At 40.0% G+C, this 25,288-nt stretch overlaps 1 protein-coding gene across 4 annotated transcripts; it reads right to left on the reverse strand.

Annotated features, from left to right (window-relative positions):
• Nucleotides 1-1,163: 1,163 nt before the first annotated feature.
• Nucleotides 1,164-23,083, reverse strand: KCNG4 (potassium voltage-gated channel modifier subfamily G member 4). 4 transcript variants are annotated; one of them, XM_074913500.1, is made up of 5 exons: nt 22,999-23,050; nt 22,544-22,593; nt 20,759-20,862; nt 19,095-19,894; nt 1,164-2,746 (listed from the first exon to the last, which is right to left on the reverse strand). In XM_074913500.1, exons 4-5 carry the CDS (start codon nt 19,842-19,844, stop codon nt 1,961-1,963), a joined length of 1,536 nt encoding a protein of 511 aa, XP_074769601.1. In that variant the 5' UTR covers nt 19,845-19,894; nt 20,759-20,862; nt 22,544-22,593; nt 22,999-23,050; the 3' UTR covers nt 1,164-1,960. The 4 variants fall into 4 exon arrangements, with proteins under 4 accessions (XP_074769601.1, XP_074769598.1, XP_074769600.1 ...); XM_074913497.1 differs by having other exon boundaries at nt 20,759-21,149; XM_074913499.1 differs by having other exon boundaries at nt 20,759-21,149; nt 22,544-22,583; nt 22,999-23,041.
• Between the last annotated feature and the right edge of the window lie 2,205 nt (nt 23,084-25,288).

A 25,288-nucleotide genomic window follows, 5' to 3' on the forward strand; every position in this document is an offset into this window, starting at 1 on the left:
GGCTTTGCCAACCAGAGGGACAGAAGTGGACTGTGCTGGGTATTGTGGCAGCGTGCAATTGTTTTTCCTAAGAAACTGGAATAACTGTAAAGAAATCCAGACTCTCACAGAGAAATTCAGGTGACATCAACATGCATAGGACCCTGGAGAGGTCTGGGTCATGGTCTGGATTGGGGTTGGATTTTGTCTGGTTTATCATCTAAGTAGTCCCATGGTAGACAACTGATTACAAAAAAAGAAATGCTTGTTGTAAAAAAAAAAAAAAGAAAAAAAAAAAAAGAAAAAAATCCATCCTTTATGTGGCAAATATAAGCGCTTGTTATCTAGTGTTGACCTGTTCCAGTTGTGTTGGAACATCCCATCTATAATCTGCTACGGTTTCTCTGGTTTACATCATAGGGTCAGTGGCAAGATAAATCTAAGAGATTAATTTGAGTCATGTGATCCAAACTGTGCTTTTCTGTACTTAAGCTGTGCAGTGAGGATAGTATCTAAAAACCAAAACTCCCAAATGCCGGCATGAAGTTGCATAACTCTGCAAGGGACTGTGTCTGCATGTCCACGTGGGAGACGGGTCACCCTGGGCTCCAGACTGCGCCGTACTGTGCAGCAATGGTGCCTGCTGAAAACTGGAACTGAATGGTCACTCCACTGAGCTTTGCTCCATCACAAGGTCATAGGGACCTTGGTGAGATTTAAGAAATGGAATAATGAATGCTGAAAATCTGATTAAAAAAATAATTCAGGCCTTGATTCATCTCAGTACTTAAATATGTGCCCGACGTTCAGCATGTCAGAGTCCTGTGAGTCGAGGCAGGCCCTGGACACACAGGTGTTTGTACAGACCCAGCTTCCCGTCTTGGTATCAGTTTTCACTGACTGCATTCACAGCATCTAAAAGGTGGAATTGTAGAAGAACATTTAGACTATCCCATGAAGTAGCATTGCTCACTTCTGTGTAGTCCTGTCTCTTTCTGCTGGCTGTGCTTGGATATTCCAAAAAGGACATCTTCCATTTGCATTAGGACATCTTCCCCATTGCCTCTCTGGCAGTCATTTGCCTTATTCTTTAGTATTTATACCTTTGGATACTTCTGAGCTATCATCTCATTTTCAATAACTCTTTCTTTCTTTATTTTTCTTCCAGAGAAGCCATCACCATTCCGTGAAAAAGATAACACCAACTCATTTTAATATGGTCAATAAGCTTGGGGCTTTTTATTCCTCATTATTATTTCAAATAAGTATATGAAAAAGAAGTTTGAAAACTTTTGCTGTCTAGTATGAAATGTTTACAGTTTGCAGACCGCAGCTGCATTTCAAGCAAACTCTCTTGCAAGCACTATGTATTTTATACAATAGCAGTGCAATTTGTTATTTATAGATTGATCGTCTGGCCACAGGCAAACTTTGAAAGCTTTCACATACAGTGCTTTTATTTTAAGCTTATTAGTGGCTTTAGATGCAGAATTCACATTTGTATCGAGGCTTCTTCTATATGCCTGGTGGATGAGCATTGTATAAACAACACTGGTGCATAGCCCTGAAAGAATGCATTCTAATGCTTGGCTTAAGATGTTAATTGCAAGAATATTAGAAATTCAAAGGCAAGTAAAATAACAAGTGTATTTGTGCCAGCAGAAGCTGTTTTGTTTGTTACTCTTTCAATATTAGGTATTCAGCAAGATACATGACTGGCAGAGACAAAGTTTATTCTTATTAGTTATAGAGAAGAATGAATATTTATTATTGAATAAACTCTGACTTTTGACATTCTCAAAACCTCCAGCTCCATAATGATGTGTTGGAGCTAGCTGTGTTGGCTTGGCTGCTTATTATACCTATGCTGGCAGAGGAGAATAGCATCGTAACCTATGTTGTTGCATTGTTTTGTGTATTATGTTGATGTACATATGTGTATATTCCTATTCCTGTTCTTGGAAATGCTTTACAACCCGGCTTAGTTCCCTGTGTAAATGTATTTGATTGGTGATGCTTGATCCTCCAGGATCAAGCTGTCTGTCTCGTTGAAGGTGTCGCTCTCATCAGAGTTATTGCCATTTTTCCCTCTGTTTAGCCGAGACTGCAGTCGTTCATGTTCCTTTCTCAGCTCTGAGTAGGAATGGGAGAAAGTGTGGAATATTGATGTTGCAGGGAAAGACATGATGAGAATCCCACTGAGGATGCTGCTGAGAGCCACCATCTGGCCTGGGACGCTTCGTGGTACCATATCTCCATACCCCACAGTGGTCATTGAAATGATAGCCCACCAGTAAGAAGCAGGTATGCTTGTAAATTCAAGCACCTTCCCAGATTCATTCTCGGCAAGATAGACCAAAGGAGAAAACAGAGTGACAGCCACGCATAAGAAGAGTAAAAGCAGGCCAAATTCCCGTGTGCATCTCCGAACTGTGAGGCCCAAGGTCTGCAAGCCCAAGGAGTGTCGGGCAAGGCGCATTACATACAAGATCCTCAAGGCACGTAAAACCCGTAGCACCAAACCAACCTTCTCCAAATATGTGTTACTGCTTGGCCTGTCGTCCTCCTCATTTGAGTCATCCTCTGAGAAGATGAGGGAAACATAATAGGGTGAAATAGCCAAGAAGTCAATTATATTTAGGGGTCCTTTGAAGAACTGACACTTGCTCCTTGCCTGGATGAATCGAAGGCAGAACTCCAGGGAAAACCACGCCACACAGATGGTCTCTATGACGAAGATGTAATAGCACTTCTGGGAACACTCGCCCTGACACAAAACAAAAAGATAATTAAATAAAAGAACAGTCTGTGAACCAGCATCCAAAACCACTAAGGAGGATGCAGTATGTATCTGCTTGAGTCACTGGTATCAGAAATAAACAAATCCCAGCTAGCACGTAGTCATATTGCAGCCACCTGTCAATGGTGTAGGGACAATAATGAGCACGTGAAATATCTGAATGAACAGATATATCTACCTGCTTATTTTTATGTCATTTCTTCCAGTCCAAATGAATGAAACTAGTCTTTGTGTAAAGTCTTGGCATGCAGCCTGTAAGTCCCAAATAAGTCCCACTTTCTGCTCTCAAACAGAAATTAATTTAACCTTGACTGGTTTATAAGCCTGTACAAAAATCACTTTATCTTCAAAAGAAAGATTAATGTTTGAATGTCTCGGTAAACTTCTGGTTGTTATTCAATGCATGGTACTTTCACAAATGCTGTGTACTCTGGTGCAGTTAGAAGAGGTTCAGAGATATTAAGTCGTCTGGATCCTTGACTCAGTTATGCCATATATAAATCTTGTTGCTTTCTATACATGCAAATGTTTTAATCTAAAGGAAAATAAATAACCACCCAATACATGAAAATTGCCTTGAAGAATCCTCTCACAGTATTGAGGCCACATGCTGCAAGCAGCATTTGCTCAGTTTTGTTATCAAAGGAATTGCTTTAGTTGAACTACCTTGGATTCACATTTTTTCATTTATATTTGAGCTGAGCTTAAAAAAATGAGACTTCTTTTGGCCTATTCCAGTGAAACAAAAAGGCAAATGTAATTTGACTTGTAATTATTTGGGTAAGCAAGAGACTACATTGAGCTTTGTCCTTTAGTAATGGAGAGCCGCTAGGTTACATCCACCCAAAGAGCGAACTAACAGATGGACACGTTGGTTACAGGGACTGAGCTGTGCATACTGCCTCCTTCGTATGCACAAGTGTCTGCTGCCTGCATTCCAGCTGGCAGAAAACAAACCAGGTCCTGCCACCATTTTTTACCTTGAAGAAGATAAGAAATAGCAATGGAAGTAGCAGTTACTGCTTAGCAGTTGGACACCTCCCCACGAAAGGAACACATTGTTTTTAAATACTGGTGTCACTGTTTCCTTACCCTATCTATCCTACTGATAAAAATATATTCCTGTACCTGCACAGAGAATTAATATGTTCTTAAGAAACCTGCTTTTGTGATTGAATTAATACTGTTTTTTTGCTCTTAAGCATTGTGAATAAGTTTCTTGAAGAATTCCACCTACCAGGTACTTGTATATTTTCTCAGTGGTGTGCTGCTATCTACATTAAGTTCTTGCACCAGTGCAAATATTTGGATTACAGTTCTAATCCAAAACCAGTTTAAGTGAACTGGAGTCTTTAAAAGACTCTGATTCTGAAGCAGCCTTGTGTGCTTTTGTTTCTTTGCTGTGCATATTATCAAAAGACTGGCATATGAAGTGTATGGGGTTTGAATTTTTGGTCAAGATGAGAAATCTTGGCTATTACTGGGAACCAGAGAAAGTGATTGACCAGTATCTCAATCTTTAAAATCCCAGGCTGGACTCAGAATATGGGTTGTCTCTGCATGTTCTGGAAACCCAAATGTAGAAAGCGGTAATTTCATTTTAGACTTTTAAGCTACTTGAAAATGAATATTTAGCAAATAGCTTTTTCCAGCTACAACGTTGTTACATGAAGGCTTAGCAAGATTGAAGAGTCTTCTCCTTGTATTCTTGCATCTCTGAGGTGTTCACAACTGCAGAAGATGATCAAGCAGAATTGGGACGATGAAGGAGGATCTGTGCAGAGAAAGAGAACCTCCTTTTGGGGGAGCAGAGTGGCCATGTGTTATTCAGGAGTAACTGCAGCCCCTTGGTTTGTGAAAGGCTTTTTTGTAACCTCCGTAGAATAAAGTCAGGGACAGTTCCTCATACAGTCTTATCCATTCTTAGCCAAATTTCACAAGCATTATCAATTAAAAACCATGGGAAACACATACCCCTACTACTAGTTAAACTTACTACCAATGTTCAGTGACCCCCTGCACTGCAATGTGATGTTGGTTTTTTAGAGTGTCCTTTGTGATAGAATTACAGCTATTCTTGGGAGTAACAAGTCTTTTTGTTCAGGCAGCGTTTATGTTGTTGGCTATCTGAGTTTCTCCAGGTAAAATGCTAACATATCCCTCACATACGTGTTTTACTCTGTCTAATCCTCAGAAAAATTTAGCTCTGTAGCATAATTTGAGGGTTTTTTTCCCTCTTTCTGCACAGTAGACTGTCAAGATGATAATTTGTCTCTTAAAGTAAACATCACAAAAGGTAATGAAGACTTGACCCTGCTAGAGTTACGCATGCAGGATCAGGTTAGAGCTCCATCTGAAGTCATTGCCATGGCAGCACCCGGAGTGCATTGATGTTTGCAGAGCTGCTGACTTGGCTTGATGAGATTGCTTGCGGTCAGCAGTTGTGTTATGCAGTGTTCAGTTGTAAATTATTTGTACAGTGCAGCCTGGACTCTGCACAGACCTGCCCGTGGTCACTTTAGTGATGTGGCCTGTGAATTATTCATTGTTCCCATCAAGATTTATTGTATTTTTTATTAACTGGGCTGAATTTCCAGTACATCTGTTACTTATTTACCTTTATACATTTACAGGTGACATTGTGCTCAGATCATCACATAGCTTTCACTATTCCTTCTTTGGAAAATTTGTTAAGATCCAGGATGTCTGTTTGAATTGAGTGTGAAACCTCAGGGTGTAGCATTGTTAAGGACTAGCTGGGAGATTTTTTTTCTTCTCTCCATCCTCACTTGCCTCAGTATTCCCCATGGAAAGTTATATATATTTAGAGAAAGCAATTTGTGCCATCAGCTTCCTAAATGAGTAATTCATTTTTCAGAAAAGCATCCTTTAAATCAAACTTTTCAAGAATGTTACTGTGTTTTGCTTTTCCTTTGTGTGTAGTTGTGGATGTAAAGGACGGTGAGTTCTCCCCTGTTAGCACATTTTGTCTTTTTTATGTACTTTGCAAAAGACATTACAGAAATGTTTGCATGTGATTCAAACCACAGTCCCTTTTTCTACTGCAACAAACAAAAGAATGAAAATATCACTCTGACACTATGGCTAATGCAGAGAATTCTGGGCTTTTTTTTTTTTTTTTGGAAGAGACAGAAAAGGACGGATGTGTTTGCTTGTGAAGACATGCAGCCAAACCATCCCTGTTTCCCTTGGAGGGAACTGATCTATCCATGTGGCACAGTAATTCTGTATGGAGGTGACTAACTTGAGCCCTAGAAATAATGCGGCAGGGCCACTTCACTCCATTACCTTGTGTAGATGTACCATGATTTAGTCAGTCCATACATAACATTTGCCAGAAATTTCCAAGCCTCTTTCTCTGCCTGTCTTTATTTGTCTGTCACCAGTGTCTGGAAAGAGAGTGTAGGATCCTGGCTCTATGGTATTTAATGAGAACATGCTCATTAATTTCCTATTGGGAGTTTGATTTCATTCAGTGAGTTTGCATGTGAATGTTTTACATATTAGGAATATTGGTATCTATTATGTAATATATGTGATATAATCTATATAAAATATCACCCTCTAATGTCAGTCTCTGAAGATTTTCGATCCTTTTGAACACCTTGTTCAAAAGCAGAGAATATTGGAATAAGAGGGAAAAAGAGGGAATATTAAGTTCTAAAGCCAATTCCTGTTTTTTCCCCAGTATTTTAAATGATTTTTAGATGTCAGAGTTCTTTATGTTCAACAACTGATGTCTAAAGAGCAGACAGAATAACATACTGACTTCAGATGTGTTGTTACTAAAATACAGATGTCTTTATGTCAGTGGTAGATTTCAAATTTGCTGTTGTCACCAAATTCCCATTAGATGTAGGTTACTTTCAGTGACCTGTCAAATTATGGCCCAAATACTCTGATACATGAAAGGGGTTTGTTGCATAAATGGCCAAGAAAGGAATTTCTGTGCCACAATGACTTTTACATATTTTCTCTTTCTGAGCAAAGCAAACACATTTAGGAAATTCTGGTGATCAGTGCCTGCCAACAAAACACACCAAACAACTCTCTCTCTTGACCTCGCCATTAACTAGAGCAGAATTCTGAGCTTTTATTTTCAGGTCTTTGAGTCAAATTTGTAACTGACTTCTTTCTCCTGTCTGCATTTTTGCACCCAAAGTACCATGGTGTAGTGGAACGTCTAAAAGCTCCAAGCTAGTGTGGTATTGACTGTGAACATGAGGGGAAGATGAGGTTTTATTTATAACTGACCACAACATATTTTGAGTGGACTGTTTCCACAAAACCCTCTGAAATGTTTTACACTACTGTAGCATCAATCAGTACTCAAACAATCATTGACTCTGACAGATGAACAGTTATCACAAAGCCGTTGGTGAGCAAGGATCTTAACTCTTTATACATTATTCATCCTGCAGATTTACTTTTGAACAATGCAAGATTTTATGAGGATTTAGTAAACTTGTCTCTAGCTGAAATTCTACAAAGTATGGTATAAATGTAATAAAATGAGTGCCTGGTATTGATCTTGCGTATGAAAAGAGTATTTGGCTCAGCAATAAAGGAAACAATATTTTGCATGTAAAAAGATATATATGGAGCCTGATGCCTGAAATACTGAACGATTTTAAAAAAAAATGTATAAACCACCTTAAAGAAGCAAAGTGGCTATTTCAAACTTTTATACCACCAAAGATATTAAGAAATCCATGTTTCTTTTTCACTATTGCCTTCTGCTGTATAAGGCAATGGTTCATTTTCTGGTTCTCTTATGTGTTGGAATGTTTATAATGTTACAGTAAATTTGCTCATTTTAGGATACTTCTATTAACTTCTCTTTAGATATGACAAAATAGGCTCGTGATAAAATATAAGAATGGCAGTACTGAGTCCAGTTAGCCTGCTGCCTTATTCCAACAGCCTGAGAAAAGAGACACCCAAGGCAAATATTCCAGGTTCTATTTTCCACTCCAGACCTTCCTGAGCTGAAGGTGGTGTTCGTGTAAGCAAACTGAATTGCTCTTCTGTAAGTCTGGTCATTCTTTTGTCTGCTCCCTGTTGCATGAGACTCACCTCTTTGCTTTGAACAAGGTTCCTGTTAGTTCCATCTGATGCCCCTAAGCTCTGCCACTGGAAGGGACTCTGGCTACTTGATTGCTGTTCACTCGGTTCCTGCCATTTGTGATTTTTGTAGACCTCTGTTGCAGCCACTGTCATAGCTTGTTCCCATCCTGAGGAATTCTGCCTGCCTTAATCCTTTGTGAAGTTGTTCCATCCTTGTTGCCTTTCCCTGGACCTTTTCCTTTTTGTGGTAGAAGGGACTGAGACTGCAGTTTTAAAGTGTGGGTGAGCTGTAGGTTATATAGTCAAATTTGTATCTGGTTCATCATCAAGAATTCCATTAATTTTGCTTTTTTTTATTGTGTGCTCTTTATAAAAGTTTAAGCAAGTTGGATCTGTGTGGGGACAATGCTTAGAATGTGGTATTTCTAATAGTGAGAAATCAAGTGACTCTAAGTGTCACTGCAGCTTTCTCAGAGTTTGCCTTTTTCTGAAAGGATCTGAGGTTCAGGAGTTCAGCACCTCTGAGGTCAGGACTGGCCAGGGTAATATGTGGCAGATAAATCTCAGACCTTAGTTGCACAGGTGAGTTTACAAGGAAGAAAATTTATTCACTAACTGAATTCAAGCTAAATGAACTTGAGATATGTGCCACTCACAAGATAAAGAAGATAAATTTCCTGGCCAAGTGCCCTTTTACTTTACCAGGAAACATTAGTTAAAGTGTAATGACATCTGGGATAATAAACAAAATCAGATCTCAGAGTTACGCTGCACTAACCTATCTTACAAGAGATATAAATCTCATCTAGTGAAAATAATATCTTTACATGCATCAATAATTGTAGCAATGCCTAGGGAGACTGAATCAGAATTTCCTCTGCAGAATATATATGTCTTGTTTATCCACCTTATTTTCAGATGCAACCCACTTTGTTACATATTCTAGACAAGAAAAAATATTATTATTTATAGATAACTGGATGAGAACACCAAGGAACTATTCTTAGCCCTTCAGGGTCTGTTCTGTGCTGACCATTGTGTCCCACTTGGTTGCACTGTAAGACACTTTTTAATTAAATTATGCTCTGGAAAACTTGTTCTGAATCATCACCTGATCTGACAATTAATTTCCTACTGCCAAAGATTTACCCCAATACCTTTTGCAGTGAATATTTACCCTTTAGTCCATTGTAATGCGTTTTTCCATAAATGCCAAGGCAAACACAAAACAGTGATAATCTGTATTTTGCAAATCGCACACTTTGATATGCTCCTCTCGTAAAACTGTGTGAGGGTTCTGAACACCTGAACCTGAGTCTGTCTGGCCTGTTAGCAGCTGAAGGCTGTGTTACAGACTGAGAGAAAAGGTGTCTCCTCACCAGTATCAGCTGGTACAGATCTGTTCTTCCTGACCCTCTGCAGAGCACTGTGGAAATCAGTGGCACAGTTTTGATGGTAAAGTAGTGATTTAGCAGCAGGGTAGCAAAGTTTGGCACCTTTCTGAAGAGGGGTCCTTGGATCTCCACCTACTCTGTATTGTGGCCACGGACTGTTCATGTTTTGTTAGTGATTCTTAAAAGCAAACAAAAACCACCCCAAACAAATCCTTTTTAAGCAATTTCTGAAGTGTAAAAAAGGGAACTGAAACTATCTGAAAACATCAGAGGGAGGCGTGAGAAGTTTCTCTTAATCTGAAGAAAAATGGGGAAAGGAATTCTGTAATTCCCATTATATTGGAAGTGCAATACTGCAGCTTGATTGGGATAGGAATTGGGTAGGTACCAATTTTCTGCCCTTGGTGTGACTGACTCTACGGAAGTTCACTGGCAGCAATCTGAACCTGTCTTCCATGGTGTGTAATTTGGGATTTGGCACAATCTCTAAATAGGGTGGAGCCTGAGATGTAGGACAGGCAAACCCACAGCATTTCTCATGGTCTCTTCTATGCCTGCCAGTTAACACTGTTCATGATGACGTTAGTGATTTTAAGTGTTTCTTGTGTCATGTAATCTATTTCCTAGTTAAATGGTGAAAGTTGCACTGATGCTTGTAGAGTGCTTTGCTAGTAAGTACTGCTAGATCAGCATATGAATTATTTCAGAATCACATCATCCCTACATATATTATTATTTTCAAAGGTTTAGAGTGGAAAACAACATGTACGTTAGCAATATGTATATGTGTTGCTTATACAGCATACTTTTGAGAAAAGCAACTAATATTATTTATGAAGCCGCGTTGATAAAAGTCCTTGAACCCAGCTAGACATCATGATTTGAACCACTGTATAACTACACTGTTATTCCCAGGGTACTTTTATGGAAACCAGCTGGCTCATCATCATAAAACAAATGAGCGATGGGGCAGAAAGGATCTGAAACCTCGTCCCAGCTACATCCACCCTAGATGCTGTAGTGATTGCTTCTGAGTAAAGGCTGTTTTGCTGTCCAGTCACCCATACTAAACAGTCTCAGAACAAAGGAGGGAAGGAACTCATAAAGCAGTATGCTTGACTCTTCTTGATTCAGACTCCTGTTGCAGTCCTAAAGGAGAGTTTCCTTAAACATAGGACCTGGGCCTGCTTTAGCACCCTGTAGTGGAAGGCTAGCCTGCCGGAACGTTGACTTCCACACCAGAAACGTGCCTGGCTCCACGGCTGATGCAAGGTCACAACTCACATCTGCGAAACCTGCCTTGGCAGGTCCAGATTTTGTCTGGCACATTCAAGTACAGCCAGTTACTGCTCAGATCCTTCTCTCTCATCCACACAGTTCTGTGGACAGAGGCCAGTGTCCGCTGAAGTGGTAGCAGATGGGATCAGTCTGTATTGTGGCTATCGACCTGCCTTCTGCCTGCTTGTGCTATCCAGCACTTAGTTGAGAGGCTTATCTCAGCAAGACTGCACTTCTTGCAGTCTGGCCTTTTGCCCTTCTCAGAGAAAAAACCTTCAGCCCTCTGTGTGGAGGAGTTAGAAACAAAACTCACAGGAATTTCCCTCTCTAAGCCCAAGGCTGACGTTTTCTGGGCAGGGTGCTGCCTTTTGCACTTCTCAAGGTTATACATGGACTGTGCATCCCGGTCTACAGCTTATCCCTGGGCAATGCCCTCTGTGGAAAAAAATTTGAGCTCATATAGTAGTGAAAAAACAAGTTTCAATTCTCGCTCTTGGCTGCCTGCAAATCCAAAGTGGTGGGTCTACAGGGCGAGGCTACAAGTCTGGAAAATGGTTAGGTGGGAGCAGAGGCTGACCAAGACCTCAGTGTAGGGAACAGAGATACCTAACCAGCTCCTGGCTGTTCTTGTCCCAGTCCACACCAGGAAATGAACAGATGGGGGGGAGAAATCCCTTTTGGCTGTAAAATGATGACTCGGTTAGGAAGTGTTGTGCCAGTCTGTGTTCCCTGTGTACCTGGAGCTGGGGGATCCAGCTGCAGTGCTGCAGGTACTGCTGAATCACTGTGACCGCATTGCTGCTATTATTTGAATAATTAAACCATGCTCTGCTGAATCAAATGATGGTTAGGGAGAACTTGAAAACCCTATGTTATGGATCACTTCAGTACTTGGATTTATGGTTACAGACTGATGCAATAAAATCCAAAGGTTTACAGCCTGCTGAGAAAGAGACTAACCTGATTTACAGAATGATGAGCTTGTTAAAGGAGTGCTGCGTATTCTGATCAGAGAATGATTTCCCACTCACTTTGCTTTATGGGAAAGAAGCCTGGACTTATGAAAACAATTACAACTAGGACATTTGAGGAAAGTAAACTGATATTGGAAATACATTAATGCGGACGTTAGGAAGAACATAGAAGGAAATTATTATCTCTATATCCAACACATAGTTATCTCCTCCTGGGCAAAAGTGTAACTAAAATAATATACTTCAATTAACTTTTAAGCTTGGGTCCTTAACCTGCGAACACCATGAGAACTTGCCTGGAGAATCTGAATTGGATTTAAACCGATTGGTGATCCCAGAGTGTTTGTGTTCGGAGAAAGATGTGGAAGTATTATCTTTTTCTTGTTTTTCTAGTAAGAAATTTAACAGACTTCATTTTGTAACTGTGAAGCACAATACAGTCAAAATGACAAGGTATTTATCTGGGACTTAAGAGGATGACCTTCAATTTCCAGTGTTGCTGCCAATCAGATCATTTGCCCTGTTACTGTCTCTTCTCTGCTTCTTTCCTTACTGTGTTGTTAAGTTATTTAGAGCAGCAACTACTTGTTGTACCTATGTAGTATAGGATGTACAGCAGGGTCCCAAATCTGGTTGAATCTGTTATAAAGGAGAATGCTAGTGCTAATAGGAGGTGCTGACACTGTGGGAATAAACACAACATATGCCATTCATAGCCCCGATGCTGCAGTGAAATCAGCAATTAGATTTGCTCACAATTCAAAGACCAGATTGTGGATTTGACTGCAGCAGTAGACTGAAGAGTCCTCAAAGATTTCCATCATATTCAAAGAGGAATTTCTAAATTACGTACAAATTTGGGTGTTTATTTTTAATACTTGTTGCATTATTGCTACAAACTTGGAGGATGCATTGATTTCAATTAGCATTTTCCAAAGATAGAGTGCCTCTGTCAGAGGAAATGCCCATCTTCCCAAAGAAAGCGTTTATTAAGTAATGAACCCCTTGAGATGAGTCAAGTGAGGAAAGCAAACAGGATTTTTTCCTGTCGTAAATACTACAAACTTGAAAGCAGCAAATCAGAAAAGAAAGCATGATTCCAGTGAGGACCACGTGCGCTGGCACACTGAGTAGCAGTTGACTGCCTCTTGCAGAGCAGCTACAACAGCTGGGTGTCCCCCCAGGGTAGCGTGCAAAGCCAGGAGACTTAGTGCTGTTGGGATACAGCCAAAACTGGATGAACATAAGGCAAACTAATAATGTCTAATTGTGCTTTCTGAACATTGGACCTTGCACTGGCAGAGCCAGCTTTTAAAAACCATGCAGAATCCATTTACTCACTGGAGTGTCCAGACTTTCTAAAGAAAATTGTTTTCTGTAGCAGTGAGGGTAAGCTGAGACACAGATGTTCAGCAATGTCTACCTCCCGCTGGTGCACCTCTTTGGTGATGTAAAGCAGGCCTTGAGGAATAGAAACTTCATCAATGTTGTACATATTAAAGTTAATGCTGAAGTATGAAACTCTGTGGATGTTTAGAAAGCACTTATTTATAATGTGGAACTATGAAATCAGAGCCTTAACATAATGGTGCAATTTCAAGGTCAAAGCTTTTGGCAAACCTCAAAAAAAGGCAGATCCCATAAAACAATAATTTTATATATATATCAAAGTCCTAGGCTTGCATATTCTGATTTCTGTTGTTTAACAGCTTTTTCTTTCATATTTTTTTTTTTTCAATTGTTACTAACGTAACTAATTCAATCCATGAAGCGAATCTGTGCCAAGTACACCTAGTAAACTGGGAGGGTTTTGGTGCTTCAGTGAAGCATGTTTTCCTACTTTAAAATGCTGTAATACTTCTCATTGCTGACCAAAATAATTAGAAGAAATCAGAATTGTACCAGATGACTAAATAGTTTGGGAGAGTGAGCGTCCTCAGTAAGTGTCCTGATAAGAACCCAGAAAAATGTACTGAGCAGATGCAATAAAACCAAAGCACATCCAGCTTTGTTTTGTTCCAAGTAATCTGAAGTCATATGTATATACCAATATATTTATAAATGGGCATGTGCACATACGCCTTTGTAGTCTTATTCTTTTGAATGAGAATTAGAAGTGTTTCTGAAAGCCAGGGTTTCATTAATCTCTTTGCAAGAGAGCAGGTCATTCTGGGCCATGCTTTGTGTGATGCATGCTTGTGTTAGAAGGTAAGTTTGAGCACTAGGTTACTGTGAAATCCCCCTGCTTTTCAGGTATGTTTTGAATAGTGCCCCACTTCATTAGTAGCACTCTGTACTAGTCACTGGAAAAGATATTTTTTCAGTAGGAATCGTTTTGCCCTGGCTAATCAGCTAGAAAATTCTTTTTTGATCGATATTTAGACCCCCTTATTTAACAGCTATAAAAAAGGTAGCCAGCAGAATCTGTCAAAATCTGGCTGTCATATTCAATTTACCAAAAGTAATTGCTTCTAACAGTTGGCCAAATTACACTTTGATGAACAGTCTTATCTTTGCAGATTACGTGAGCAGCAGGGCTAGGTTTACACTCCTCTGATTGACACTCTCCATATGGATTATTATCTCCTCCAGTTACTCCCAGGTTCTTAGGTTTTCCTTTAGTAAGTTCACTAGAGATATTTAATGTTATCTGCAGGTTATGGACAGGGTTGGAGCTTTACAATCTAATGCTTTTGTAATGGATTTAATAGCTTCAATACTGAGCAAGAGGATATACCTCTTGCAAGCATACCTTCACATACTGAACTGGCTAGATAGAAGTCAGTGTGAATTTTTATAATCAACACATTTAGCTGTGGCAGTGGTAACCCTGATGAAACAAATATCTTGTTTGATTCTCTTTCTCTTCACGGTAAGACCAATAAATTGCTTTTACCCTTTAAAAATTACTCCACTTTTAAAGAAAACGTGTTTCTCAGCAGTTTCCTCTAGAGTAGAAGCCAAATATGCTGGTTTTAGTAACATACAGACAACATCAGCAACATCAAACATAGAAAAACGTAAGTTAGGGCCTCCAGAATAACTGTGTAGAATGAACGAATCATTTTAAAATGGTTCTACATATTAGGTACCTGGTTCTCTTCCTCTGTTCATGTTTTTTGGATTCTCAGTGCAACCAGAAACTAAAAACTTACCCTTCTAAAAGGAATTAGATTTTCCCATAATCCAACAAACCCACGAATGGGAGCTTTAAAAAAATGAGTGTTTCTAAGTTTCAAGATAAAATCATTAGATCTGACAATGCAGGTTGCAGCTTATGTCGGTTATGTTTCATTAAGTGACTATATATAATACATAAAGCAATGACAAGCTTCTCAAGGTCAGTTTAAGAGCAAATACAACAATTAGTAGTAACAAGGTCTGAGCACTTGCTGATCACCAGAGAAGAGGAGGAGAACAGAGAATAGACATTTCCTTCTCTCTTAAACCACACTTCCATAAAACATCATGTAAGTGTGAATTATTGGCAGTTCTCTACACTGGGAGAAAATGATTTGGTTGTTACCGGTGCTGAGGGACAGGGGGATGGAAATGTCTTGGGTTTCTTTTTCTTCTTTCCCCCCGCCCCAACCTTAATTAACTTGCCTTCCTGAAGAAATGACCTTGCTGTATCCTTTCTGCTGAGTCATTTCTCTAGCGAATGCCAATTTTAGGGACTCATTAAAAGAAATAGCTCTTCCTAAGGAAAATCCCAAGAGTGCTTCAAGCAGTCTCCCTATCCAAGCTCTGTGGTGGTTTTATTTCATAGCTCTCTGGTGTAATGGTGTTTTTTCCTTTGGGTTAGATGTGCTGAGCAGTGACTATTTCAGTTACACCTCTTGGATCCTGATTGTAACTTTTATGTGGGACTGGGACTTTGGGGGGACTTTGATGGGACTTTTGCCTTGTCTCTAGTGGGATAATCTTAATTGCTTTTTTTGAGGGAAATAGTGGTAGATTTTGTTGCTTCAGCTTTCTTATCCTATTTGGGTGGTGTCTGATTCAGATTTGTAGATCTCTCAGGCTACCCATTCAGAACAATAGTAAACAGAATTCCTCACCTAATATAGCTTTTTCATGATCTCTGCATACACACATGCTTTGATTACTACATGTTGGTGGTATTATATCTGCTTTCTTACTGAAGACAGTTTGTTCTCCATAAAGAACAGATGTAAATATCCTAGATAAGGAGGTATTGCCATTGGAGGATGTGTTCAGTTGTTTCATGCCCAAATAACATAACTTGTTACTAATGAGTCCTCTTTCCTAGCATCATGTGTGATAAATCCTTTTGAATATATCTGTTTCATGGTCAAACTTGAGATCACTAGAGCTATACGTTTACTGCTCTCCCTGAACTTTTGGCCTCCTTCTCCTGGGGCTGTCCGCTCAGGGTTGGGATTCATGGCAGGTGCTACGTGATATATAGTTACAGAATTTTTTGCCCATCTATCTGTGTTTTTCTTCCAGTTCAATAATGAGGAGGCTCCTAAATGTCATTTGACATATTCTAGAGTGTGTGCATGGTATCAATTATAACTTGTTCTTTATTTTATTTTCAGCTTTATTCCTATCTTTAAGCTAACCTTCTTCTCCCTTTTCTGCTGCCCATGGAGATGGCTCCTTCCCTCCCCTCTGGTTGCCAGGGTGACTGGGCTTCCATGATGCGGATGCTCTTGCCTTGGCTCCTTGCCATCCCTCTCCCGGAGACTGGAGTTTTCACTTTCCCTCGGATGGTGAGGACTCCTGTTTGCTCTTCTGCCTGCCCAGGCAGCTATTCTCCCTTCTAAGCAGATCTGGTTTAACAACTGCTATAAGGAGAAGTGATTTCATGTGCCTGCAGGGTGGGATCAGCCAAGCCTCTGACTGAAGTGGAAGTCACCTTGTATTATTTTTCACTCTCTTAATGTGGCTGTGATGATGAGAAAAAGGACCCTAGAGTGGTACATATGCAGCAGAGGTAAAGCCTTTTTTATTTGTATTTCAGAATGGATAAATTCAATTTCCAGTGTTTGTGACACTGGGAAATGGATCCTTGCAGTACTTGTAAGCACATTTACCATAGAGGTTTTGCCAAGCTTTAACACAAAAATTAATAAACCTCAGGACAGGGCATCTTTGAATTCAGGTGTGGAATTAGAGGTTGTTCAGAAACTTTACTAAAGGAATTTGACTGTTTTCTGTCACTGAGCAAACAGATATCGTGTGATCTTTATGTTCAGCACAAAATCCGAAAATTTCAGATTCTGCATGCCTGTCCCAGGTTGCTGGTAAACATGGCCCCATCTTGGAATCACTTTCAGAGGTTAGCCAGTGAACAATTTTGTGTTACAAATCAACGTAGAGTTGCAATTTGCCTGGGTATGATTTGGCCACAACACAAGAAGCAGTGTTTTTAGTCAAGCTCTCTGAGTTATTTGTTTAGTTCTAGCTAAAATGCTTTTTTGAGATCCCAGTAAGAAAATCTTAGGTGTTGCAGGGATGGAAATTTAGAGAATTTTCCATTCTCTAGGGGTGGAAAACCTACTATTTAGTAGTTCATATTCTCAGCTTTTCCACAAGGCATGAGTATTTTGTCTCATATATTCCCCTATGTTTTCTCTGGCATAATGTTATATGATTCAAAAAATGAGACTTTTAATACTCTGTTCTGTGCTTCTGGGACACAATGACAAAGTGCATTAGACTGATGCTGTAAGTGTAAATTATGTGATGTTTCCAACTATTCGGACAAATGTTGTCCTTTGCTCAAGTTCATCCTTCATCCTCTCCTCTGCACTTTAAACATTCTATCTTTTGAGCTTGTTCCAATCCAATTTGCTTGTTTTTAAAGTAGTGATATATATGCAGATCTCTAAGTAGGAATGTCATCTGTGTTTTATAGGAAATCCAGGAACAGCAGCTCTACTGCAGCTACCAGATATACTTATAACCCTCAATGTGCTTCCCTTGCTAACATACGGTTAATTATTTTTAAAACACACGACATATTACATCTAGCTGAGTTCTGAAACATTATGTGCTTTTTCTTTTGCATGAAAAGTATTTATAAAAGCTTTTTCTGCAGTGAAATTAAGATAAAATGCATCGGGCTACTTCCATTAAAAAGTTAGTAGGAAGCACTTGCTAGAGCGGAGTTTGTAGTGTTTTTTACATCTAGCTGTAAGAAGGATGTTCTATATTTAAAGCACTTCCTTAGAAGAAACGTTGGAACAGTGTTAAGAGTTTTTCCTGCCAAAAGTATAGCTGTGGAAGGCTGCAAGAGCACCAGACTTACTACTGAAAGGTAATAGTCTTCCTATGCAAATGTAAGTTAATATTCAAGGGGTTAAATGGAACAGGGAATGATCTTAAATTTCAGCCTTCTGTGCAGTCCTTAGTTTTATTCAAAGGTATCAAATATCCTGACATCTCTTCACCATGGCTGTGCTGCTTTGACTTATTGCTTGAGCAACAAAATATATACAGATTTTTGTATAGCGCATGCCATGCTGTGCTATAAATTTTAAAATGACTTCATCAGCATACAATACTCTGAGGAGTGTCTCATCTTTATAGTAGTGCTTGGGGCAGGGAGTTTATTTGCCCTGGATTTCCTCAACACTTTTGGAAGGGCAGTTTGCAAATGAAGTGCTGGATTCATTAAAGAGATTAGTCAAGGTTATTTGATGAATTTGGACATTACTACCTCTGAAGTAACTTTGGCTTGTCACTTTCCTCTGTTTTATTATTAGAATAACAAATTGTTAAAATGCTGAAACATTCACAACAGTGTTATAGAGAAGATGCTGCATGTATGGCACAGGCTTGATTTATTTGCCCTGAATTAATGTGGGTGACTTACTTGAAAAGGGTTTAAATGCAGTTCAGCTAGTATTTGGCATTACTCCTACAACATGTACGTATCTGTGTGGGCAAATACAAAATTCTATTAGCATGGAATTACGATTTTTGGAGGCGCAGCTTGTAAGTATCAGTATCTGCAAAATTACTTCATCTGTCTCTCATCCTTTAATCTTTACGCAACTATTGAAACGTAACATTCTAACATTATAAAAATTAATTAATATTACTTCCTCTCTAAAGATTTGACTGTATTATCACAAGGGAGGATACTCAGCTATTTTAAAAGTAAAGATGCCTGAGGAAGATATTTCTTTAGGTGATGTTTCCAAACAAGAGGTTGCTTGTAACTAGAGTAAAGCATGTTGAAAACTCCCCAATGTCAGTTTGAGAGTCTCAGTGTTAACAAGTTAATATAACTTACACTGGCAAGTGTTTCTTAAGAAGGAAACACAATGCTGTATTAGAGAGCTGCAGCGCTCTATTCTGTCCAGAAGCTCTTCCCTGTATTTTAGCTAACAATTAGTAAAATACACGATTCTTAGCTGAATATCACTTTGAAAAGCCATTGTTGCATTTTCTGTGATAGACTGTTTCATTACCAGTGACAGTTTTGAACCTTCTCGCTATGGATTTTCTGTAATTTTTTTTTATCTTTTTAAGGACATACACCTAGCAAGACAGACAATTTTCTTTTAATTCTGTAGTTAGACCAGTTAAAAAGGACTGACTTACCCTGTCTTCTTCAGCTCTTAAGTCTGGCATTGTGCTAACACAAAGGCTTATAGCTGTGGTGGCCACAAAGAGAATGGAGAGACAAGCAAAGACTTTCCCTGGGAGTCCTGACTGGGGATTTTCTACCATATCTCTGAGTCTGTTCATAAACTGTCCGAATTTGGTTTTCTCATCCAAGACACACGTAGCTTCTTTGCTCCTCTGAAGCTCCTCTTCTTTGCGTACCTCAGCCAGCTCCTGCAGTTTTTGAAATAGTTTTCGAAAGCAGCAGTTCTCCAGGTTGGATTCCTCAATCCCCCAGTATCTCAGCTCCTCCTGAAAAGACAAGGCACACATGTCGCTTAAGAGCATCAGCTTCCCTGCTGCTAGAAAGCTGACAATCATCCCAAAAGCATTTGGGTTCCTGTCAAAGAAGAACTCATGGGTGTCTTCATCGTAATCGTCACACAGCTGTATTATTTCTTCATAGCTGCTGCAAAACTTAAGTTTGCTCAGTCTGGTCAGAGGAAATTCATCTAAAGTACTCCAAGGTAGCAGGTACTTGATGCCTCCAACATTTATCATGATCTCTGTCTTTAGATCGACTGCAGAGACTTGATCAGGATGGTAAATCCTCCTGGCTCTTTGGTAATGGACCCCTTTGACAGAAGGGGTTTCAACGGAGACAGGAAAGAAGCGGCTCAAGGAATTACAGGAAGTGTAGCTAATGTTACTATAGTCTTGATCACTGCCTCTGGAGAGAATAGGCATCTCTAAGAGTTCTCACCGGGACATCCGAAATGGCATCAGAGCAGGGTTATCTGTCAGCCAAAAGATATAGGAAGGAGGACAAAACATAGCAGAGGTTATTGTAAGAGAAAAGGTGTTTCAGGCTACCATCCTAAATCACAAAATTAACGAGTCCCTGTTTTGTAAGTAAAAGTCACCTCTGTGCTTCTTCCCGAAATCTGCAGCCTGTGAATGCGATTTGCTTTGCAGCCTCATTGGTTGTCTGGCAACACACAGACACAGAGGAGAGCTAAAGCCTCATTCATAATTATCGCAAAGGGCCGGATGCCTGCAAATCGGAATGCGAACAGATCGGACTCTTCTCCAAGCATATCTCGGTCCTCATTAGACTGTTGTATTTTCCAGTGGCTGTCACTTCGGTTTCTTATTTCTATAAACCCTGAAATACACTCTAACTCAACTAAGCTGCTTAATAGTTATTAGAGTGGTCAATTACCTGCCATCAGCTGGATGCAAAGTTCCTAATTGCTTTAACTTGAACACTCAGATTGCAATTCCTCTTCCTTTCACTGCATGCCTGTTTTGCCTGCCTCTCAGGGGTATTGCAAGGATTAACTATTAATGTTTGTAAAATGCCCTAAGAGGTAAAGTGCTGTATAAATGGTGACTATTCTTATCAACCTGGTCACTGCAAATTACTGGGAAGGTACAGGGAACATTTGCCCACCCTGGAGAAAACTCTGTTACAAGGACAGAAAGAAAAGTATTTTATCAGCTTGGGAGGGGAAGCAAACTGAAAGACATCCCCCCTTCGCTTCCCCCTCTTAGGAACAAACCCCTGGTTTTGTTCATAATCTCTATAGATTCAAAGGCATTCATTACTCCAAGTCAACGAACTGCAAAAATTCCAAGAAAACTTCCCTGAAGTTACTTACCACCGCGCCACGGGCTGCTGCCCGGTGCCTGGCTTCCCCGCAGGTGAAGTACACATGCCGCAAGCTGATCAGCTGTCCTCTGAGTTACAATCCAGCAGAAAGACCTGGGGATATTTTACAGTATTGATTACATGAAAAATCAGTATAGCACTCTGGAGATCGCAGTCTCTTTCCTCTTTCTCTCCTTCTTTCCTAGAAGGGGAAAATACTCCTATGTGTTCATGGAATATATGTCGTACTAATAGATCCTCTGCAAAGGAGACAGTGTCCGAAGTGGCAGCTCCTCTTCTGGACTCCTGGGGCTTCCAGGTGAAATGTGCTGAGTGAGAGCTGGTGGATCCTGCCTTCTCCCCGTCTCTATTCTGTTTCCCTTGGGACTGTCAGTGTGGTCCTGGAAGAGGAGGGGAGAGGGAAGGGGGAAGGGCTTAGGAATAATCTCTCCAGCATCCCTCTGTCTATTCAGCAGGCAGTCGGCAGCAACTGGGTAAGAACATGAAGTACAAGGACAGTCTCCGACTAATGAGGTTTAATAATAAGTAAATTCTGGCAAACCTACTTAATAAAACAATTTCAATGTCTATTAACTCCTTCCATTGTAGTCATACCACAGTTCCTTGCTCTGGAGACACCAGTCAAATTCCTCAGGAGCAGTTTCCATGCCCTGCATCCCTCTTGACACTGGGATTTGCTCTTAAATATCCTTAGATGGAGAGGGAAGGTTTCTGGGTCCATGGATGCTGGCCCTCAGCATTCCTTTGGCTATTAGGGAAGTGCTGTCCTCTCACAAAAGAAAGGGTCTCTGGCTTGCAAAGAATAGGTGCTGAGCACTCTCAGATCCACAGTGTTTTTTCCAACAGTTAAGAACTTTTTCCTTTCTTCTTTAGAGATGGTGGGAAATCAAACATAACCGTTTTCTTGCTTTTCTCATACATGGCTGAGGGAGAGGTGAGCTTGCTGTAATGTTCTTGGGTTCTGTATTGCTAGTAGGTCTTGGGCTGCCTCAGTCTAAAATTGGGATGACACAGATTTGACCCATATTCTGCTTGCTTGGCCTCAGTCAGAGGGTTCAAGAAACCTACGATGAGCTCCTGTTGGCAAGTACTCTCTGTGGTACTCCCAAATGCAGTAAGAAATGCCTTAGCTTATGCCTATACCCAGTGTGGCTGAAAGCACTGAAGCTGAATCCTATTACTAGAGAGGCGTGTGAATCTGTAGGATTTACATGTCCCACTGTGAGTGTGAAGGTCGCATGGAGAAGTGTTATGAGCTTGAATCGCAGAGCTGCTTCTCTGCCATTTGCACAGTGGGTAGAAGGTGCAGGTGGTGCCCTTTGCTACTTACCCTCGTAATGGCTGTGGGACTTGTGCGCTGCTGAGCTGACCCTCCCCAGAAGCAGATGCTGCAGCTGTTTATCAGCACTGAGCAATGCTATGGCACAACCTAGGAAGGGAAGCCTTTGCTAATTGGACTTTTTGGCACATCTCTCTTGGCCCACGTGGTGCCCAGAAGATTAACTTCTTATCAGGCTTCACCACTGGGGTTTTCACTCAAGTCCTAATTATGCCATCCACAGAGAAAGACCAGAGAGATGCCTGAAGGCAACTGAGTTCTGGGAGCATAGCTCAAAATCACTTAAATCCTACTACCTTTGTGCAAGATGCAGTTTGCTCTGCCTATCAGTCCTTCTTACGGATTATTTCTGCAAAGAAAAAGCAAACCTATTCTAATTAACTTTGGGTGGATTGTTTCACAAAAGGATAAAACCAATTAGCATTTTCTTCTTACCTTGTGAAGTCCTTGCGTGGTGGTGTTGAAGGTTGTATTTCTGAAATCAGCTGACGAGAAGGTGAATAAATCCAAAACAATGAGTAAATATCAGACATAATCGAGTAATTTGAGTGCTATACTTATTTTTCAAGAAATACGTATAGTCCAATGTTTAAGATTTCACTTCCAATACTAGGCACCCTAAGATTTGCTTTACTGAGACCTGCAGCAGTGTCTGTAGCTAGGTCAGGACCTCATTGCCAGCTAGAATCATACAAGTGACTGTCAGTCAGTCCTTAAGTCGTCTGTCTTCATAAGTGAGACAGAGAAAGGATAGAAATATTTTTATCTTGATTTTATTAACAGGATATGAAGGTACAGAAAAGAGAACTGCTTTATTTGGTGTCTGAGGAAGCCAGGCCCTGAAGCCAGGCCCTAAACCCAGCTCTGAAGATCTTAAACATGTAACTTACCTCCAGAATTCTTCTTCCACCCTGGTCCATATCTGCCTTCTGCTCTCCTGGGCCCTACTGCCATGTCTGTACGATCTCCTCCTTAGTAGTGGAGGATCTAAAGCTATTAGTGCTGACATCACAAATTGAAATCCCTCCCCAAGTGGGAAGGGCATATTTCCTGGCTCAGTTTGAACCTCTGCTGACTTGGGTTTTTCAAGGTTGGGGGTTTTTTTTGTTGTTTTTCATAACTACTGCTGTAGTCTTCCTGTTAAATTCCCTTTGGATTTGCCCGATTCAGTGTGAAGTTCATAATCTTTATTCTCTTTTCTTGTCCTCTATTTCCCTTACACTTTCTGGAATTGCTGTCTCCTTGCTCCTTAGCCATATGGTTGTATCAACCTCTTTTACATGCTATTTATGCCTTAAATGCAGTTTCCATATGCTTCATTTATTTGTTGACATGAATGACATTCCTGTCTCCTTGCTGTTGTTTCCCCCCTTTTGTGGTTTTGCCATTCTACTGTAATTTTTTTTAGACCTGCCTCTCACATCTCCTTTGTACAACAATGGCAACATGCTACTGCTGAGAAGAAAGCTGAGAAGAAGAGAGAGTTCTTACCCAGATGGCCCCAGGGTTGAAGCCATTGCACACTGTTGTACAGCTCTCTCAGTTGGACTAAGCCTAGCCCCACGTAAACCAAGATTAAAGCCTCAATCTAGGTGGTGTGGTAATTGATGGTGTATCTCTTACTGAATTCAGATTCAAACACACACAGCAGAGATCTACTAGGCTGGCTTGAAACCTTGTGGGTGTGATGGTGCAGTTGTCGTCATGCCCCTGCGACATGCAGAGGAGAATCTGGTAAGAGACGTCCCTTACGGTGAGCTGATTTTTCTTAGATAGTTCAATAATGAAATAATTTTCAGGGCTAGTATCTAGACATCACTAATAGTTAAATGCTGTAGAAAAGGGGAAAGCCAGTGAATATCACTGGCTTTAATAGCTTGCATACCTGTGATTTCATCTCCTGCATTTTATTCTCTGCAATTATGCCAAAATCCTGTATCAAGCAGCAGATAGATACAGAATATAGATATACAGAAGAAGCAGGCACCTTTTTTCACCAAGTACATAATAAAACTGGAGAATTTATTGGCACATTATGTTGTGGTGGCCAAAAGTGTAAAGTATTCAGAAAAGGACTGAGCAAATTAATGCAAAGAAGGTCCACCAGATAGATCCCATGTCTGGCATGGAAAGTATTGCTCAGCAGTAGGGAGATATTTTAGTGGAAATCCCACAATGTATATGCTTTCCCTGTTCTGTTTTTTCCTGGATTCTTGATAGATGATGCACATGGGGGCTGCACAGACCCCGGTGTGACCTTTTGGAGATGTTCTTATGCTGAGAAACTTGAGGAGGGTGACTTAGGTTCTAATAGTTTGGTCATGCATTTCTGGGTTGAACATGCACTACTTACCTGACAGTATTACTCTGTCAGAACAGCAAAAAAGAGCTGAAGACAAAACTCTGATTAGATATGTATGTGCATGTATATATTTTCAAGACTAGCGATGTCTGTATATAATGGACAGTCTCACAGAGGGGTAGACTACACTCTGAAACTCTATGTGCTTATAGGTCTTCCAATCATTCCGTAGGGAGCAGACATGTAATTTAATAAAGGCACTGTTGTCAATCTTCCTTCCTTCCCAACTGGACTTTTTGTAATGCTTAAATATAATACAAAGGTAATTACTTTGCCTGGCATCTATAACAGAAGATGCATTTCAGGCTTTTAAAGTCAGAGAGAAAACAAAAGTGTAAATCAAAATAACTATTTGAGGAAATATGAATACACTGAAAAGGAGGAGAAAAAATGAGAATGAAAAAAAATTAATTTTAAAAAACCTGTACTGTCTTCATTCATTGGCTTAGAAATTAGCCCAGTGCTGAAGCTTCAGTTGGTGCAATTTCATCTCAAAATTATTGGATGCTATTTCTTTCATCAACTGAGTATATGGCATTTTGTCTGTGGGGGCTAATTCTTCTCTGAGCCTTAGCCAATGTATAGCCCTGGCCTCTCCCAGCTTCTTTGTTTGTGCCATCTGAACTCTTACAATAAATAAAATATTTTTTCATTTATTTGCAAAATAATTGACATGGGATTAAAAGGAGCATTTTAACACACAAAAATTAGTTTAAATTATTTCATTGTGTTCACAGGTGGTTCACACTTCTGGAAGTAATTGGATTTAGATAGCCTTGTTACATGGAAATTCAACATCTTTTCAGGTCTTTATATCA

The sequence above is a fragment of the Athene noctua genome, chromosome 9 (assembly GCF_965140245.1).
Source record: "Athene noctua chromosome 9, bAthNoc1.hap1.1, whole genome shotgun sequence".
NCBI lineage: Eukaryota > Metazoa > Chordata > Aves > Strigiformes > Strigidae > Athene > Athene noctua.

What these genes read in the sequence shown, in the direction of transcription:
- KCNG4 (XM_074913501.1), bottom strand. Translation starts at nt 19,844, where the DNA reads ATGCCTATTCTCTCCAGAGGCAGTGATCAAGACTATAGTAACATTAGC. An exon ending in TAAGAGCTGAAGAAGACAGG is followed by an intron (nt 2,747 to 19,094) that starts GTAAGTCAGTCC and finishes GTTTTGTGTCAG; the next exon opens with GGCGAGTGTTCCCAGAAGTG.